This window comes from Bubalus bubalis, chromosome X (genome assembly GCF_019923935.1).
Source record: "Bubalus bubalis isolate 160015118507 breed Murrah chromosome X, NDDB_SH_1, whole genome shotgun sequence".
Classification (NCBI taxonomy): domain Eukaryota; kingdom Metazoa; phylum Chordata; class Mammalia; order Artiodactyla; family Bovidae; genus Bubalus; species Bubalus bubalis.
In genome coordinates, this window is record NC_059181.1 from 44,000,391 (window position 1) to 44,020,875 (window position 20,485).

General features: G+C 37.9%; 1 protein-coding gene across 7 annotated transcripts in view; it reads left to right on the forward strand.

The window, feature by feature from the left end:
- Positions 1–20,485, forward strand: part of KDM6A (lysine demethylase 6A) — a 187,037-nt gene that overhangs the window by 64,811 nt on the left and 101,741 nt on the right. For all 7 annotated transcript variants that reach the window (XM_006061068.4, XM_006061069.4, XM_006061071.4 and 4 more), the window contains exon 4: positions 8,852–8,901. In XM_006061068.4, coding sequence (XP_006061130.1) covers positions 8,852–8,901 — 50 coding nt within the window. The remainder of the gene's footprint in view (positions 1–8,851; positions 8,902–20,485) is intronic.

Consider the following 20,485-nt stretch of genomic DNA (forward strand, 5'->3'; position numbering starts at 1 on the left):
AGCTAAATGTTTGTTTTTAGAGAACAGATTATAAACCATAACTTCTTGGGGAATAAACATAAACCACTCAGTGAACGTGTGAGTAAACTTCTCAGATGTATTTAAGTAGGAGATTTACTAGCCCTGTTTATTCTGAGGGACAGTTCTTTATATATTGTTCTGAGTCCTCTTGTATGTGAAGTTTTCTGAGTTTGGGATTCCTTATAAAAAACTGCTTCTCCTTTTGGAGTAGAAAATGGTAGAACCTGTTTTGTGAATATTTTGTACTTTGGTTTTTCTGCCCTTATTTCTTATTCTGATCTCATCTGCTTCCATTAAGATAGGGTGAATTTCTAAAAATTTCTGATCTGTATATAGCATACTTTGGTTATCATTTCTGTTATGAATTTATTCATTAAAAATTATCTTTCCTGTCATTTCAGAGGAATTTGGAGTAGATGGAAAACAGGCCCTTTTTTAACTCCTGTGGTTGGTAGTATTTATGAAGAATTAAAAAAAAATTCTGTCACCTGATCTGGTCATTTGGTTTCTAGGAATTTATCCTAAAAAAGTAATAGGTTAGAGAATTGTGGGAAAATGGAGGCTGGAGGCTCATTGCACTTAGCCTCACGTTGGTTGGATTCCTCTGAAGTGAGTTTAGCTTACAAGATGTTTAGAAAGGAGTACCTTTAGGATCAACACTTATGTGGAAGGTGGGAAATGGAACCGGAATTGGACAGAGGGAGAAGTTAAGCTGTGACAGCCTTGGTCAACTCCATGGAGAGCTCTGGAGCTAGAATGGTCTTTCAGAAAGCTATCACAAGTTGGGTCATGATGACCAGGCCTTTTTCATCTATCTGTCTTGTCAGTCGGTCTGTCTGTCTATCTAGGCTGCATTGGGGGTCTTAGTTTAGTTGCAGCATGTAGGGTCTTTTGGTGTGGCTCATGGACTTAGTTACCCCAAGGCACACGGGATCTTCGTTTCCCAACCAGGGATTGAACCTGCATTCCCTGCATTGGAAGGCAGATTCTTAACCACTGGACCACCAGGGAAGTCCCTTCATGCCTTTATACTCCATCATTCCATATTGGACGTGGAAAAGACTGTGACCTCAGTCAGGATTGCTCTCTGCAGCTTAGAGCAGTCACTGCTAGAAGCTGTCTTTTGTAGGTATAACTGCCAACAGGTCTTCCTTGAAATGGGATTCGAATGGTTTTTAAGTGTCTACCATACCTCCTTTCCACTCCTACACCCATAGCTAAACCATCAACCTCAGCTGAACTAAACAGCTCATGGGGCTGTCAGATAGACTTAAGCCATGTAGATGGTACTGTGATTTCTCTTCTTTGGGTTGAAGAACCCCTGAGAGACCAGGGCTTAAAAACAGGTGTATATATTCTTGTGAATATATGTGATGGATTATAGGAACAGTTTAATTAATAGAAATTATATGTAAATATTTGTGAATATGTATGGAGAAGGCAATGGCACCCCACTCCAGTACTCTTGCCTGGCAAATCCCATGGACGGAGGAGCCTGGTAGGCAGCAGTCCATGGGGTCGCACAGAGTCAGACACGACTGAGCGACTTCACTTGCACTTTTCACTTTCATGCATTGGAGAAGGAAATGGCAACCCACTCCAGTGTTCTTGCCTGGAGAATCCCAGGGACGGGGGAGCCTGGTGGGCTGCCGTCTCTGGAGTTGCACAGAGTCGGACACGACTGAAGTGACTTAGCAGCAGCATGGAAAATTATGAGAGAACAGTCATTGTTGATTGCTGTGTTTCCTGGGTGGAATGACAACACTCCATCCGTGTGTGTGTGTGTGTGTGTGTGAACACTCCACTCCATCCGTGTGTGTGTCAACACTCCCATCCGTGTGTGTGTGACAACACTCCATCTGTGTGTGTGTGTGTGTGTGTACATACACACATACCATTTGAGAATCATTGATTTTGTTCGGTCTATTTGTGGCTTCCCAGGTGGTGCTAGTGGTAAAGAACCCACCTGCCAATGCAGGAGACGTGAGAGACGTGGGTTTGATCCCTGAGTCAGAAGATCCCCTGGAGGAGGACATGGTAACCCAACTCCAGTATTCTTGCCTGGAGAATCCTATGGACAAGGAACCTGGCAGGCTGCAATCCATGGGGTTGCAACGAGTTGGACACGACTGAAGCGACTTCACACACACACACACATATTTATGGCTTAGAATTAGAAAATACAATTGAGAAATAACTCAAGGAAGAAAATTAGTGACCACAAGCCAGGTTATCAGAACACCATATCTAGGCAACAAGCAAAAGTTGTAGTAATTTCAAGAACTAGAGAGGACTTAAAGGACTGGATAGAAGGACTACAAATAAGACAGCTACTTGATGATTCTTGTAGTAAACCAAATGTGCGATATTAAAGATCTCGAAGAGTATATTACTTTAATAATGAAGAAGTAGTAAATCTGAGATTTCACTAGATGTATTAATTTGACTTGAAAACCTCAGTAAAGATGCTGTTAAGGGAGTAAAAGGATTGCATTTGTTTCTTTGCTTTTCCAGCTTCCTGTTCGCTTGTCTCTAATCTTAGGGACAAAGGTCTGTTGTGTTGGATGCTATCCAAATGGTTTTTCAAATGTTAATGTGTATTAATGCTACATATAGGAGAAGATGTGTTTAAGGCAGTCATAGATTTGAGAAGGCAGAAAGGTGCTAGAGAGCTCGGTGCATCAGTCACTTAAAAACAGTGAAATAGTATAAACTTTCTGAGGTCTCTTTTATCCCAGGTTATAAATACAGCTTTTTAGTTCAGCCTCGGATATAAAAAATAAATCAAAGATCTGTTGACCTAATAATAATAATCTCAGGCAATCACAGCTTATTTAGGCCTAAAGATGGCAATCAGTTCAACTGAGAGATTTGTTTGTACTTTTTTCCTTTCCCTTCCCTTCCATCTCATAGACTCACCCACGAGCAGCTAACCTGCTGCCTATAGTGTTACACATTAGCTTAGGGATGAAAAGAGAAACGCTGAGTTCTGCCTGCAATTAGTGCATAGTCTTATATGAGTATAGATTGAATTTTAGATCTTCTTGCATTTCTTTTGCATCTCACTCTGAAAAAGACTTGTTTTTTCAGGCAAAGCTGTCACTCTTAACCTACATTGTTGTTTCTTTTCATTCCTGTACTGTGTGAATTTGTCATCGCGTGCACCCTCTTTCTCTTGTTTTGACAGTCTTACCTCAGAGCCATAATATTTCCAAGCATGAGAAGGTCTCTGTCACCTACTACATTTTTATCTTGACCCTCTTTACTCTCCAGCTCTATTTCTCTAGATCTTTCTTTAATTCCAGATGAGTTACAACACGGCTTTGGACTTCTCTTTTTGTTCTTTGTTACAGCTTTCTATTTTACTGACAAACTTCAGGGCTGCCTGTGAACTGTAAGGAAATAGCTTGAATTAGATTCCTTGATGTCAGTCGTATAGGAAGCAGTGAGGTCAGGATTAGAACCAAGTTTACCTAAAATGGCTTTTTTCCCTACCATATCCTGTTGGCCTTTCTGGTGACCCTCATTTGATAATCTTGACCATCTAAGTTTAACACAAGAAGTACACTTTTTTTTTAATGTTTACACAAATAATATGTTCATTGTTTACAGAAAAGCATTAGAATACATATAACCATAAAAAGTAAACAGCTTGAGAGCAGGAACCATGTATTTTGTTACATGTATTTCACTGCATCTAGCTTGGTGCAAGCTATCTAAGAATAATGAAGAAATATTATAGGAATGCCTTAATGGCTCATTTATATTTTATCATTTAGAGGCAAATTTTTTTTTTGGGGGCCACACTACTATAGGCACTTTTTTGAGGGGGGGGGGTCACACCATGTTGCATGTGAGATCTTAGTTCCCGAACCAGCAGTCGAACCTGTGCCCCCTGCAGTGGAAGCATGGAGTCCTCAGCATTGGGTCACCAGAGAACTGCCAAGGCAAATCTTTTTAAAAAAGAAATTTAAAATTTTATTTTTTTTTGGTTGCACTGGGCCGTCATTGCTGCACACAGGCTTTCTCTAGTTGCAGTGCACAGGCTTCTCATTGTGGTGGCTTCTCTTGTTGCGGAGCATAGGCTCAATAGTTGTGAGGCGCAGGCTTAGTTGCTCTGCAGCATGTGGAATCCTCCTGGACCAGGGATAAAACTCCTGTCCTTTGCATTGGCAGCTGGACTCCCAACCACTGGACCACCAGGGAAGTCCTAAAAAACATTTTTGATATAAATCTTTAGAGGCTTTTCTATTAACAGTAAGCTTTCAATATTTAAAGTTGAACTAAATGCTGCAACTTTAGCATAGTGTATCAGGTTAATCTCTGTCTTAAAAACATGCTTTGTAATTTACATTTCAGTTCCCTGCATAGTATTCTATCATATAGGTAGAACAGTTCCCTATTGAACATGTAGACTATATACTCATTGTGTTGTCTGTCCTTGTAACTAACTTTTTGCAAAGTTCTGTGTTCATGTTCTTAGAAGGATAGCTTGGTAAATTTTACTGATTGAAAGCATGTATATACACACACACACACACAGTTTTGATGGATAGTCCTAAATTATGCTACAAAAAGTTTTGCCAATTTATACTTACAGTGCCAGTAGAATAATAAACTGCTTATTTTCTTGAATTCTTGCCACTGTTGAGTATTTTTCTTAACACTACAGAGTATTACTGTTACTGTTTAATTTCATCGTTTTCATATATAAAAATGGTACAGCACAATTGTGAAGTTAAAGGGCAGGTGTAGTTGAAGGACTGTGTGTAGCACTTCTCCCAACTGTGTAGGTGATTCTTTTATCCTTGACAATTTCCTTGTTTGATTCCACTCTTCCTCCTGTTTTTTGAAGTAAAGGACAAAATAAAAGAGAATGAGAAAGATTACAGAACCGTTAAGTTGTTATAAAAGTTAAATTTAACTTCTCATTTGCATTTATTTTTTTCTTTTTGTTTTCTTTTGCTTTTACTTTTTTAAGACCTGGTTCCTTTGTTAAATTTTGCCAGTTTTCTATAATAATTTAAGTTCATTATATTTTTCCCCTTTTAAATAATCTACAGAGACTAAATGGACTTACTTAAAAGTAAAATTCAAAATTATTTTTAAAAAGTAATTTTAAGTCTATAAATGAACTTGATTTCGAGGATTAAAAAGATCTGAGCTTTGGAAATTGGTTGATAGAGAGTTGAAATTAATATGTTTGAGGACACCATTCTTGGTTAAGTGGCAGAAGAAAACGGCAGTCTGGCCTAAAATATTGTTAAAAAGATTTCCTAGTGGTATTAACGAGGACTTCTTAAGCAAATAAATAACTTAGAATTTCAAAGTGAAGATTAGGTGGTTTAGGGAAGGAAAAGCTGTTAGACGTATGCTACAATCCTGAAACTGGTTTTTAAGCAATATAAGGATGTTCAGATAAATAATTTCCTTCATTTTCTATTAAGGAGTTCAGGAAAATCTAGTTGTAGTGTAGTAGGAATTTATTTTCATGATAGGTAGCTGACTTAAAGATTAGAAATAAGGATTGTGCTTTGGTTAAAAGAATTTCACTAGAGAGACTCTGGTGATGGGTGCTTGTAAAGTCTTAATGATTTGTTTGGATTAGGAAACGTGTTTAATATGTTAAAGTCTTTTCTTAAAATAGGATCCTAGGCCTACTGGTGCGATGTATAATTGTTGAGGGGGCTTCCCAGGTAGCAGTAGTGGTAAAGAATCCTCCTGCCAAGATCCTCTGGAGTAGGAAATGACAACACACTTCAGTACTCTTGCCTGGAAAAGTGCGTGGACAGAGTAGCCTGGGAGGTTACAGTCTATGGGGTCGCATAGAGTCGGACATGACTGAGCGACTGAACATAGTGCTTAGACACACCACACACACACCCCCCCCCCCGCCCCCCCCCCCCAATGGTTGAAAACTGTGTAAATGAATGGAAAGATAACAAATGTTCATTGAAGAAGTGTCTTACTTATAAATCTGTACTTGCAGTTTGGAGCATTTACGTTTGTTACTTTGAACTTGAGGGCTTGTATTTATTTTTCAGTTCATCATCTCCCAATTGGTAATCACAGGGGCTTCTTATACTTCACTTTTAGTTACTTTGGAGGACATCGTACTGTTTTTGTAAGGGCTCTTCAAATTCTAAAAAATGGGTATTTTATGAAATCATGTAATATATATTGTAACTCAGATTATTGGAAACATCTCCAAGTTTGTTGAAATTCCCTTTAAAGGGGCAGTCCAGGTTTGGTATGGTGACTGCACAAAATTGTCAGGGACCTTGACTTCTCCTGGTCAGAATGTTTTTAGGCAAAAATACTGAAGACTTGATTCTAGCTTAAACAATAGGGAGATTTATTTCCTCACATGTGAAGTTGAAAGTTCATAGGCAAGTTGAAGTCTAGAAGTATCCCGGTACTTTCCATCTTACTGCTATCCTCTATGGGCTTCACCTTAAGACCAGTTTCCCTTGTGGTGGCAGTTGGTGACACATGCTTCCTTGTTCACATCTAGTAGAGAAAACACCTTTTCCATGATTGTCCTCTATAAAATCAGTCAGTCAAACCTTGTTTGACTCCTCTGTCTAGCCTGATAAGTTGGTTTGTTTTTCTTTTTAGAAAGCAGTTAATCATTGATCTTTATGAGCTACCTACATTCCTGTATGAAGAACTAGAAAACAGAAGATGGCTTGAAATCAACTCTCCTCAAAGCTGGAAAAATTACAATCTAAATGTCCTTTCAGTGGTTGGTTGGCATCATCTTTGTGCAAAAAAGATGAACATTATTCAAATAAGTTATTTGTTCAAATATGTGATGATGGTTTAGGGTGATGCTTCTCTAATTGGTACATATTCAGAAAGTTCTCTATATGGTATTCATTTTAGAAGCTTATTGATAAACAGTATGAAAACATTATACCTGGGATTTTAGATAATATTAATTTCTACCTACCCCATTTTTATCAGTATAGAATTTTATTACACTTGTTGGAAATCTTATTTACTTTGTGGTGACCTAAGAGGGATGTGGGGAGCGGGTAGGAGGGAGACTCAAGACGGTAGGGAATGATACATGCATACTTACAGCTGGTTCATATTGTTACATAGCAGAAACTATTGTAAACCAATTATCCTCCAATTAAAAAAAAATACAACAACAAGGAAAGGCAGGGAGTTCAGGTCTTTTGAGCATGAACTGCCCTGTTCTTACTTAGCCCTGCAATAAACCTTTCTCTGTTCCAAACTCCCCCCCCACCCCGCCCATACACACACACACACAATTATTGCACTTGTTGAAAATTTTATTTGAAAATGTTAATTCTTTTTGAAGATTGAGGTATAATTAATATATAACTTAGTTTCAGGTGTATAACATGATTTGATATTTGCATATACTGTGGAATGATCATAGGAAGTCTTGTTGACATCTGTCACCATATACAGTTACACTTTTCTCCCCTTGTGACAAAAGCTTTTAAGATTCACTCTGAGTAGCTACAAATATGCAATATAGCATTATTAATTATAGTCATCTTGCTGTACATTACATCCCCATGACTTACTGCTCATGAGTTCTTTATAAAAAGGTCTCTCTCCTAATTCTAATGTGCATGTATAACTTTACCTCCTCCTTACTGGTCTTCCCTGGTGGCTCAGCTGGTAAAAAATCTGCCTGCAATGCAGGAGACCTGGGTTTGATCCCTGGGGTTGAGAAGGTCCCCTGGAAAAGGGAACGGCTACCCACTCCAGTATTCTAGCCTGGAGAATTCCATGGACTGTATAGCATGGGGTCACAAAGAGTCAGACGCGACTGAGCAACTTTCACTTCACACTGAGTTTTTGGATTGATGAGAGCTGCAGTTGACCATTCAACAGCATGGGTTTGAGCTGCACAAGTCCACTTACATGAGAGTTTTTTTTCAGTACATATATGTACTGCTGTGTTTATGACTTGTGGATGTGGAGTCAGCACATGCAAGGCTGACTATGGGATTTGATCACAGTGGATTTTGTTATCTTTGGTGGTCCTGGGACTAATTCACTGCAGCTACCAAAGGACAACTGTACTGTAATTGTTTCCAGAGCCTGTTACACCTTGAGATGGATTTAGGGGTATGAGATGCCCTATTTTGGAATAGAGTTGGAGTTTAGAGTAAGGTAATTGTGGACTGGGTTTTTTGTTGATAATATGAAAGGAAACAGCACAAAAGGAATACAGTCAACCCTTGAACAACAGGGGTGTGAACTTCACAGGTCCACTTACACATGAAAATTTTTCAGTAGCAAATACTACAGATACTACATGATCTGTGGTTGGTTAAATCGAAGGATACAGAGCTGCGAATACAGAGGGTCGATTCTAAGTTATACGAAGCTTTTCTACTGTGCAGAGGTCAGTGTCCCTTATCCTCTGTGTTGTTCAGTAGTCAACTGTAGTTCCTTTGCTCTTTGAGGTGGTTGAGCTCTTAAGTCACTTTTGGAAGTGAGATTACTTGTTAGAACAAATGACCCATCACATTCTAGAATATTAATCCATTTATCAGATTTGGTCTCTGAGGAAGGTCAGGTTAATTCAAGAGGTTGCCTGGATTCTGTTCAAGAAACATGACCATGGTTTTACTTCCTTGAACTCCCATATATTTGACATTTTGTTACCTTGTCTGACAATGAGTAGGGATGCCCCAGAGTTCTAAATTGTTTGATTTTAAATATCAGTGTCTGCTTGGAGGTGGCTACGGTGGGAGTTTTGTTGTAATGTTTCTTGAAACTTGTATTAATTGATTTTGAAATGGGACAGAATTGTGACTCATGCTTGTTTTCTCTCTTTCAGCATTATCTGCATACCAGAGGTACTACAGTTTACAATCTGACTACTGGAAGGTTAGTGCACATTTACATGCCCCTACCCTTCTCTTCCCTCCCCTTCTCTTCTCTGGCAGATCACTGCTGGTTATACTCAAAACATATTGTGCTCTTGCTTTTTTGTTTTGTTAATTGAAACTATTCTAGGGAAAAGGGATTGGAAGAAGAAAAATGAGTGTTCTTGGTTTGCTCTGTCTTATATGATTCAGTTCAGTTGCTCAGTTGTGTCCAACTCTGCAACCCCATGGACTGCAGCACGCCAGGCTTCCCTGTCCTTCACCAACTCCTGGAGCTTGCTCAAACTCATGTCCATTGAGTTGGTGATGCCATCCAACCATCACATCCTCTGTCGTCCCCTTCTCCTCCCTCTTACAGTCTTTCCCAGCATCAGGGTCTTTTCCAAGGAATCAGGTCTTCTCATCAGGTGGCCAAAGTATTGGAGCTTCAGCTTCAGCATGAGTCCTTCCAATGAATATTCAGGACTCATTTCCTTTAGGATGGACTGGTTTGATCTCCTTGCAGTCCAAGGGACTCTCAAGAGTCTTCTCCAACACCACAGTTCAAAGGCATCCATTCTTTGGTGCTCAGCTTTCTTTATAGTGCAACTCTCACATCCATACATGACTACTGTAAAAACCATAGCTTTGACTAGACAGACCTTTGTCAGCAAATAGTGTCTCTGCTTTTTAATATGCTGTCTAGGTTAGTCATAGCTTTTCTTCCAAGGAGCAAGTGTCTTTTAATTTCATGGCTGCAGTCACCATCTGCAGTGATTTTGATTACCTTGTGTTAAAATAATTAGTTTATTCTGAATTAATTTATTGGCCAAAGATGATCCAAAGTGTGGAAGTTAAAGCCAGCAAAACCAAATGGCAATAAATGATTCTTCGGTTTCCTTAAGTTGGTACTCGGGTAGAAAAGAAGTTTGAAGATGGGTGTATTAGGTTGAAAAGGGAAGGCAAAATGAAAATCTTTATTGCTATGGTCTGTCTGAAATTGGAGCTCTGAGAACAACTGAAGCTAACCGTTTTAAAAAAACTTAATTTATTTATTTTAATTGGAGGCTAATTACTTTACACTATTGTGGTGGGTTTTGCCATACGTTAACATGAATCAGCCACGGGTGTACATGTGTCCCCCATCCCCGACCCCTGATACCTAAATGAAGAACTGTGCACAGCAATGAAATAATCTATTTTCTTAGTTTAAGCAGTGCCTGGACAGATTAATCTTTCATATCATATTTACTTTTAAGTATAAGCTTACTGATCATTGGGGTTTCTTCATCTGAATTACCATTTCAGATTTTTAAGGTGGATTTTATTTTTTTTATGTTGCCTAATTTATCTTTGTTTTTGACATGTAGAGGTTTTAACAGTGTATTTTGATAATTTAAAAAAATGTATTGAAGATATCTTTTCTAGTCTTTTTAAAGCTTATTAAAGTATAATTAAATACTGCAAAATTCACCTGCTCTAATTTTGCAATTTAGTGACTTTTAGTAAATTTCCAGAGTTGTACAGCCATAACCAAAGTTATTTTAGGACTTGTCCATCTCACCATAACGAAACCTCATGCCCAATCCCTGGCAAGCACTAATCTACTTTCTCTCTGTATGTATTTGTATTTTCTGGGTATTTTCATATGAATGGAATCATAATATGCAGTCTTTTGTAACTGACTTCTTTTACTAAGCATATATTTTTAAGATTGATCCTTGTGTAGCATGTATTAATACTTCATTCCTTTTTATTATCTATTAATACTCCATTGTGTAACTGTACCACATATTTTTTATTCATCAGTTGATGAGCATTTTAGTTGTCTCCATTTTTTGACTATTGTGAATACTGCCCCTGTGAATATCTGTATACGAATTTTTGTGTGGATATACAGTTTCAGTTCTCTTTGGTAAATAATCAGGAGTAGAATTGCCAGGTTATAAAGTAAATCTATGTTTAACATTTTGAGAAACTGCCAGAATTGTTTTCTAGAGTAGCTGTAACATTTAACATTCTCACCGACAGTGTTTGAGGGTTTTGGTATCTCCATATCCTCATCAGCACCAGAAATTGTCCAGCTTTTGAGTGTAGCCCTCGTAGTGGATAGGGGATAGTATCTTATTATGGTTTCTATTTGCATTTTCCTAATGACTGATGTTGAGCATTGTTTAACGACCACATTAGCTGTTTGTATATATTGTTTGATGAAATGCCTATTTAAATCCTTTGCTGATTTTTACATTTTTTTAAATTAGCGTGTTGTAAGAGTTCTTTGTACATTCTGGATATAAGCCTTTATTGGATATAATTTGCAAATATTTTCTCAAAATCTGTGGCTTATTTTTTCGCTGTCTCAACAGTATAGTTTGAAGTGCAAAAATTTTAAATTGTGATGACATCCAGTTTTTCAACTGTTTCTTTCATTGCTTGTGCTTTTGGTTTTATAGCTAAGAAAACTTTGCCTAATCTCATGTCATGGTGATTTCTTCCATTATTTATTCAGTCAGTTTCTTTGGTACAGGTAGTACTGCAATAAATAGTACAAGTTTCTTTTTGTATTTTTGTTAGTGGTTCTTTGGTATAAGTGGGATTGCTGTGAACTTCGTGAGTGGTACACACTGTGTGAACCACTCATCTCATCTAGATCTCTTGTTTTTCCTTAGTCTTAACTAAGAAAATCTATGTCAGACTTCTGTGAAATATGATGAATGAGAAATCATGTCTCTAGTTGTTTTAACTTGCATTTTCTTAACTGAATTTTTAATTGAAGTTTAAAGACTATTCCAGTTTTCTTTAAAATATTTGTTCATCTCTCTTCCCAGTTTTTCAGTTGGACTATTGTTTTCTTTCTCTGTTTTATATAGCTGTATTTTATGTATGATGCATATTTATCCTTTATCTGTGATAAAAGTTGCAGTTTGCCACTTGTTTTAATTTGCTTTTGTTTTTGTTTTTGCCCATGCAGAAGTTATTTCTATCTAGTTGAATTTTTCAGTATTTCCTAAATTGCATCCGCATCTTGAATCATAAGATCGTTTTTTCCTTACTTCCAGATGTTAGACAGATCACCTACATTTTCTTTTAGTACTTGAATGGTTTTAGGTTTTTAATTTAAGTCTTGATCCATTTGGGATTTATCCCTAATTTGTAGTGTGAGGAACATCTAAGTTTATTCTTTTCCTGTGGTTAATTATCTCAATACAATATATTGTTTAAAAAAATTCATCTTTTCCCTACTAATTTGAGATGTTGCCTTAGTTGTATGGTAAATTTTCATATGCAGATTTGTCTATTTATAGTTTCTCTGGTCTATTTCATTAGTCTGTGCATGAATTAATACTATACTATTTTACTTATAAAGGTTTGCAATATGTTTATACTGTGCTTAGTTGCTCAGTTGTGTCCTACTTTTTGCAACCCAATGGACTGTAGCCCACCAGGCTCCCCTGTCTGTGGGGATTCTCCAGGCAAGAATACTGGAGTGAGTTGCCATGTCCTCCTCCATGGGATCTTCCCAACCCAGGAATTGAATCCAGGTCTCCCACATTGTTTCCCTTGTGGCTCAGCTGGTAAAGAAACCGCCTGCAATGTGGGAGACCTGGGTTCAATCCCTGGGTTGGGAAGATCCCCTGGAGAAGGGAAAGGCTACCCACTCGAGTATTCTGGCCTGGAGAATTCCATGGACTATAACAGTCCATGGGGTCGCAAAGAGTGGGACATGACTGAGCGACTTTCACTTTCACTCCCACATTGCAGGCGGATTCTTTACCGTCTGAGCCACCAGGGAAGCTCATGTTTATATACTACATATACAGTATGTATATGGTACTGCTACAACATCCTTTCCCCATTGTTGTTTTTAGGGTTTCCCTGACTATCCTTTCTTTGTTGCTTGTTTTTCCATATAAACTAATTAACTCCACAAAAATAGCTGATTTTTCTTTCCAGCTCTTTTGAGGTGTAATTTACATTACTTTAAATGTTCGAAGTATGATTACTTTAAGTTTTTTTCTTTTAGTAAATAACAATCTAAGAATGGAAATGAACATCCTTACTCTAATGACAACTAACTTCAAAAATTTTTGGTTTAAAGTCAGCATTTTTCTTTTGTATGAAAATACTTTTCTGGTATCCTTTGAGATAAATTTATGTTTTTTCTCCTTAAATCAGTCTTGCATTTCTGAAGTAAATTCAAATTAGCAGTAAGTTTTTATTGTTGTTAGTTATATCTGGATTGGGATTGCTAATATGTAACATCTTTGCATCTTTGTTCATCATTGAAATTGGTCTATATTTTTTCTTTCTTGAGTTGTCTTTATCTAATGCCTAGGAGCTGGTTCTACATTCCAAGGACCTGGTCAGAGGAAGAGAAAGCAGAGTGCAACAGCCCTTTCTTTGAAGGGAATCGTGAGATTTTACATATCCCTTCATAGACATCTCACTTACGAGAACGTAGTAATTTGAAAACTTTCAGCTGCAAGAGAGGCTGAGAAATGTCTTATTTTGTCTGATTGTGATAATAGGACTGCAAACAATGTTGTTGCAAAATAGACTATATTAATAATAGAAATTAATTCATATTATTGGTAAATAAGGGAATTATGTCTATATGCTGTGAAAGCCTTGTTGTTTCACTTAAAATTTTTCCCTGGATAATGGGGAGTGTAAGTATGAACTTAAGTAGGAAAGGGAAGAACTCTCAGCTTGACTGCTGCACTGGTAGCAGGAGTTCTGTAGTCTAGATTTTAAGAAAATTAAACACAAGTATCTTTATCCAGGGCTCTTCCTCAAAAAGGCACATCCATAGCTATTTTCATCATTTCAGCACCTGCCAGCTCTGCTCGAATTAAATGATTGCCAGCATTGCAACTTCATTGTTCATTTTGAATATTGACCATGACAGCCTATCACTATGCTGAGCTTCTTGCTTGAGTGATTCAGGCTGTCTCCAGGTTCTGGTTACTACTTCTGAAATCCTCTGCTTATGTTGAATGGGATTTGGGTAGTCTTGTCCACAACTCTCTTTTGCTTTTGAATCTTCTTATCTTTAACGTGTAATTTTTTTTTTTACAGCATGTGAGACTTAGAATTTTATGTATCATATTCTATCCATTGAGCAATAACCATGTACTAGATATGTTTTGTTGGTGGTGATAGATACATTGCCTCCTTTACTTCTCACAAATATCCCAAGTGTCAGGTTGTTATTTTAAGTATTTTACATGTATGATCTTAATTCCTCAAAATAACCCAATGAAATTATGACTCAGTTAACTTGTTTTGTGAGTCAGTGGTGACAAGCCAAGTGGCTAAAGTGATGTGACAAATGGCTAGAGTGATGGCTGCTCTAGCCTGATTTCATGATCACTATACAATACTATGCCTAGATTTTGGAAGTAGAGGTTTTTTTTTTTTTTTGAGTATAGTTGATTTACAATGTTGTATTAGTTTCAGGGAAGCAGAACTTCTGCTCTATTGCTATAACTTTGAACCTGATTGATGTAATGAGCTTTAACAACCTCTTTTGCTATATATTATTGTAACTAGGAACTGTGGTGTCCAAAAGGTAGTTTGGACTGTATTAAGGAAACAATTCTGCATAAATTGATTGAGCAATTAAATTCTTTGATGAAAATGTGTAACAAGTTATTTAAGGCTGTAAGATACTGATTTATTCAGCAGTATACCTTTCCCCAATAACTTCTATATGCTTGTTACTTTACCATAGGGATCAAAAGATGTCTTGAGTTCTGTCTTTACCTTTTTACAAGCTCATTTCTAATGGAAGAGATAAAGGGCCTATCTGTAATAGACATGAGTATTCATTTGGAAACTTGTTTCAAAAAGGTTAACTCTGTTTGCACTTGCCAATGTGTCAAATAATAATGATACTTGTGGAAAGAAGAGATGAGTGATGAGTGTGATGGATAGGAATTTGCCAAATTGAGAAATAGTTGAAGGAATGATGGCATTGGCTTTTTCAGCAAAGGAAGCAAATGTGTTTAAAATCATGGAAATGTGTAAGCATATTTTATTCATAGGTCTGCATGTCATTTGTCCTAGTTGAAGTGGTGGCTCTGAGATTGGGAAAGTTGAGCAAGAGTCATAAAATGAAGACCTTTATAGTCAGACTAGGTTGTAGGGAATCTTCAAAGGAGTTTAAAATAAGAGTTAAAAATGTTTGAGTTTTTGCAAGCTCTCTGGCAGTGGTGTGGAAAGTATGTTGAAAAGGATAGGGGGCAGGGGTATGGAAGGGGAGGCTAAGGTTTGGGAGCTGAGTTAGGAAACTGTTGAAACAGGCCAAGTAGACAAAGGCAAAGTCCTAAATTACCTAGAGAAACGCAGTAAAAATGGAGAAGGGGATAGATTGAAAAGCTTTGAGACTGCAAAATGAACTTTGTGAAAAGGATGAATTTGGCTTATTGGTAGGGAGGAGGTAAGAGGAAAAGTAGGATTACTTTTTGGCTTGGTTAACTGGTGAGATTGCTATCATTGTAGCTTCAGCGTCTCCCATACAATGTAAGATTCATAGAGTTTCAGGTATTTGTAGTACATTCAACAGGTGGAGAGTACCCAGTTTGATTGACTGTTAATACCTTCCTCACTCTGGTGACCATGACATATTAACAGGAGGTGGAAAGGGAAGAAAGCAAAAACTTTCTGTTCTTTATGCAAAGAAAGCAAAAGCTTTCTCAGAAACCCCATGGTAGAAATCTCACTGGCAAGAGCTCTTATGCCACCAACTTTTTCTCAGTGGAAGTAGCCAGGAAAAAGGGGATTGATGACAGTGGCTTCTGTGGGATTTCATAGACAGATTTAAGAAAATTTGGCAGTAAGAGAAACTTATATGAGGTTGCCAACTGCTGACTTAATGAACCACACATTGTTGAGAATAACTTTAGACATAGTATAAAAGCCTTCAATATAAATGAATTGTAATCTTACTGTTATAATTTCTTAATTTGGGATTGTGATGAGTACTGTAATACAGTCTAGGTCAGAAGTTAGTAAACTTCTTTTGTAAAGGGCAGCAGAGTAACTGTTTTAGATTTCATAAGCCAGATAGTCTCTGTGTTGTAACTGTTCGGCTCTACTGTTGGATCTGGAAGCAGCTATAAGACAGCAAGTAAATAAATGAGTGGGTGTAGCTGTGTTTCAGTACTACTTTATTTACAAAAATCTATGGCTGGCTGGATTGGCCCATGTGCCATAGTTTGCTGATACCTGATAGAGATGTTCTAATAACCTCTAAGGATTTGGACTGAAGCAGGAGTTTGTTTTATAAATAATGCATTTCTCAGAAAGCTACTCCCCTAACTTCTCACAGTAGATTGAAGAATGACTTCATCACATTTAAATTCATTTTCCCATCAGTGCCTTTGCTCAGGTCATCCTTCTGCCTAGACCCATGTTTCTCAGTGGGTCTGCTGTTGGCATTTTTGATGAGTATACATTGGGAGGGAATACATTTTTATCAGGGCATGTAGCCATTCACAGCCCCAGGTCACTATTTCCAAAAATGTGTGAATTAGAACCACTGGCTGAGGTGGCTTGTTTTTCCTTCTCCTTTTCTAATCATCCTGAAGATACAGTACCGAAGTTCTACCTCTTTTCCTAGTCTTTATTATATAATCCTTAATTAACTCTTAAATGGTTACAGCTTGGAATACATTATTCATGTAACTTCATAGTCATTTGTCTTTAGATTATAAATTCATTGATGGTAGGAGTTTTTGTCTGTTTTGTTCACTTCTGTCTTCCCAGTGCCAGGAACTCCGTTATGACTCATAATAGGTGCTCAATAAATGTTCAAATTACATTGTCTTCTATTATGGAAAAATGAGACTTGCCTTATTGCTGAGATTTATAAGCTCCTGATTAATAGGGACTATCCCTCATACTAATTCCATGTCACCCAGGGAACTGAACTTGATACCGAACTGGGTGATGAAGTTTGCTAAACCTTTGGGCATCTGCTAGGTGGAGAGCACCATGCATGCTAGGTGATAACTGGGTATACAGAGATGATTACATTTTTGTCTGATGGGATGGAGGTTAGTCAATACACAAATAACAAAAATACAGTAGTTGAAAGAGTCAGCTCTGCAGGCAGACCTAGATTCAGTTCCTGTGTCTGCCACTGTCTCTTGGAGCAGTTTGCTTAATTTCTCTTGCTTCTTTAATTTCAAAGAGCTGTTGTTCAGTCGCTAACTCTTTGAGACCCCACGGACTGTAGCTCTCCAGGCTTCCTTGTCCTCAACTGTCTTCCCGGAGTTTGTTCAAATTCATGTCGGTGATGGTATCTAACCATCTCATCCTCTGCTGCCCACTTCTCCTTTTGCCTTCGGTCTTTCCCAACATCAGGGTCTTTTCCAGTGAGTCAGCTCTTCAAATCAGGTGGCCAAAGTGTTAGAGCTTCAGCTTCAGTCCCTCCAATGAATATTCAGGGTTGATTTCCTTTAATATTGACTGGTTTGATCTACTTGTAATCCAAGGGACTCTCAAACACCAGAATTCGAAAGCATCAGTTTTTTGGCACCCAGACTTCTTGGTGGTCCAACTCTCACATCCATACATGACTACTGGAAAAACCATGGCTTTGACGATACTCACCTTAGTCGGCAAAGTGATGTCTCTACTTTTTAATGCACTACCCAGCATATTAGAACCTTTTAAAGAAAGGATGTTAGCATTTTGCATAAAATTAAGTTCTTACTGTTGTACCATGTTGCATGCTAGGGACATTGTACTAAGGCAAAATTTAGAGGTTGTAAAGATTACCTCTGGCTTAAGGTGGGAGAAGCAACAAAGCTCCATAGGGAAAATGGCATAATAGGTCTAGATGGACTGATAGAATTTATACAGTAGCACGGGTGGTGACAATAAGCTTTCCTAGAGGGCGAAGGATGAACTATGAACAGAGAAAGTTGAGAGAATGTAGGATATGTACTGAAAGCAGAAAGATTCCTCAATAAACTCATATTTCCACCACATACCACACTACCTTCTCTGGGCAGTTACCTGATTTGGTGAAAGATGCTATCTATTGTTATTCAACCATGGTCTCGTCCCCTCCACCTCCCCCACCTAGGGAGACAGTTGTGATTCAAATGTAGACTTTCTTGGGTAGAACATTTTGAATTAACTACTCTTGTATTCTGAATATCATACCTCCCCCCTCTACATACACAGTAAGTAGAGTGTGGGAGAGAGTACATTTTAATCAGTTCAGCTTGTTCAACCCTTGAGTATTGTCCTTGACACTTAGTAAAAGTTCACTTTATTTCAGCGACAGGGTGGGGTGGTAAAGGAGTGATCCTGATTGAAGCCATTTTCAACTAAATTTTAAAAATTTGAATATGAACTTTTGAATCCGATGTTTTCTGAGATCTTTGTGAATACCCCTGTAGCATGTAGTTTTCTCATTCAGAGAATTGGTAGTGAGGATCTAATGAAATTAAATTTGCATATTTATTGCATTTTAAGATATACTTAAGAAAACTTTTTCATTGCTTCCAGAAGGGTACATAGAATGCAAAGGAAATATATGACCCTAGAACAAATTTTAGTATTAAAAAGAATAACTGCATACCAATAAGTCGCCCAGGTGTTTATTATTCTTTGGACTTTAAATATCTCGGGTTCTTTTCTGCAGTCATTGAATGACAGCAGTTGTGGGATAAGGACTATAGTTGGCTCACACCTAGCACAAAATGGCTCTGAGAATGTTCTTTACTGTCTCCTAGAAATTCCCAGTAGGATTGAGTCCCTGTTGGCCACAGCTGCATAGCCACTCATGTTGTGGTTGTTGTTTAGTCACCAAGTGGTGTCCATCTCTTTTGTGATATCATGTAGCATGCCAGGCTCCTCTGCCTGTGGGATTCTCTAGGCAAGAGTACTAGAGTGGGTTGCCATTTTCTTCTCCAGGGGACCTTCCTGACCCAGGGATGAAACCCATGTCTCCTGCATTGGCAGGCGGATTCTTGACCACTGAAGCTACCTGCGAAGCCCATAGTCATCCATACTACACCCTTTATTAGCTTCCTTCCCTGCCTTACTTCTCCAAATCCATTACTGGTGTTTTCTAGGGTAACTTCCCAAATAAAATACTTATACTAAAACCTTTTGTCTCAGGGTGTACTTCTGAGGAAATATAACCTAAAATAATGCAGTAAGATATATTTTAGTAAGAATTTTTAAGTTTTGGAATATAGAATTTGGATAACATATAGTCGGTACTCAGCTGTTTGCCCTTTTTAGAAAAAAGAGAGTAGCTAGCTAGTTTCCTGTATGGGGGCCGGAGGTTATATTGAGTCTGGATAAGCATCTCTGTTTTGTAGTGCGTGCAGAAGGAATCACTGATGTTTATAGCCCCAAATGTAAGTGACTAGGTGTCATTTTAGCAGGTGGGTTTTTTGTTAATACTAAAATTATAGGTTATAGGTTTATATTGTGCATTTACTTTGAATTCTAACTACCTTCCTGGCAACACTGAACATAAAACTAAATCCAATCAGAAAGAACCAGAGAAAGAGTACAGAGATACAAGCAAGAGAGAATAAGATAGCATAGTTCAAGCATTTTCTTATTCCTGAAAAATAGGTTTTTCTTTTAGTTTTACCTATGGAATTCTGCCGACAGATTTTTTTTTTAATTGAAGTATAGTTGAATTACAATGTTAATTTTTCCTGTATAGCAAAGTGACTCAGTTGTACATATATATACACACACATTCTTTTTAATATCTCCTATTATGGTTTATCCCAGGACTTCGAATATGGTTGAATATAGTTCCTGTGCTATACAGTAGGATCTTATTGTCCATCCATTCTGGATGTAATCGTTTGCATCTACTAACCCCACACGTCCAGTCCATCTACCCCTGCTGTTGACGATCACAAGTCTGTTCTCTGTTTCTTTGAGTCTGTTTCTATATCATAGGTTCATTTGTGTCATGTTTTAGGTTCCACATTATAAGTGATTTAATAGTCTTTGTCTTTCTGACTTGACTTCACTTAGTATGATAGTCTCTAGTTGGATTCATATTGCTACAAATGAAATTATTTTTATGGTTAAGTAGTAATCCATTGTGTATAAGTACTGCATCTTCTTTATCCACTCATCTGTCCACGAGCATTTAGGTTGTTTCCCTCTCTTGGCTATTGTGAATAGTGCTCCTGTGAACATAGAAGTGCACGTATCTTGTTGAATTACAGTTTTGTCCAGATACATATGCTCAGGAGTGGGATTGCAGGATCATATGGTAATTCTACTTTTAGTTTCCTGAGGGTGTCCATACTGTTTTTCATTGTGGGTGCAACAACTTGCATTCCCACCAGAAGTGGAGGATGGTTCCCATCTCTCCATCCCCTCTCCAGCATTTGTTATTTATAGACTTTTAATGATGGCCATTCTGACTGGCCCACTCCAGTACTCTTGCCTAGAAAATCCCATGGGCGGAGGAGCCTGGTGGGCTGCAGTCCATGGAGTCTCGAAGAGTTGGACACGACTGAGCAACTTCACTTTGACTTTTCACTTTCATGCATTGGAGAAGGACATGGCAACCCACTCCAGTATGCTTGCTTGGAGAGTCCCAGGGA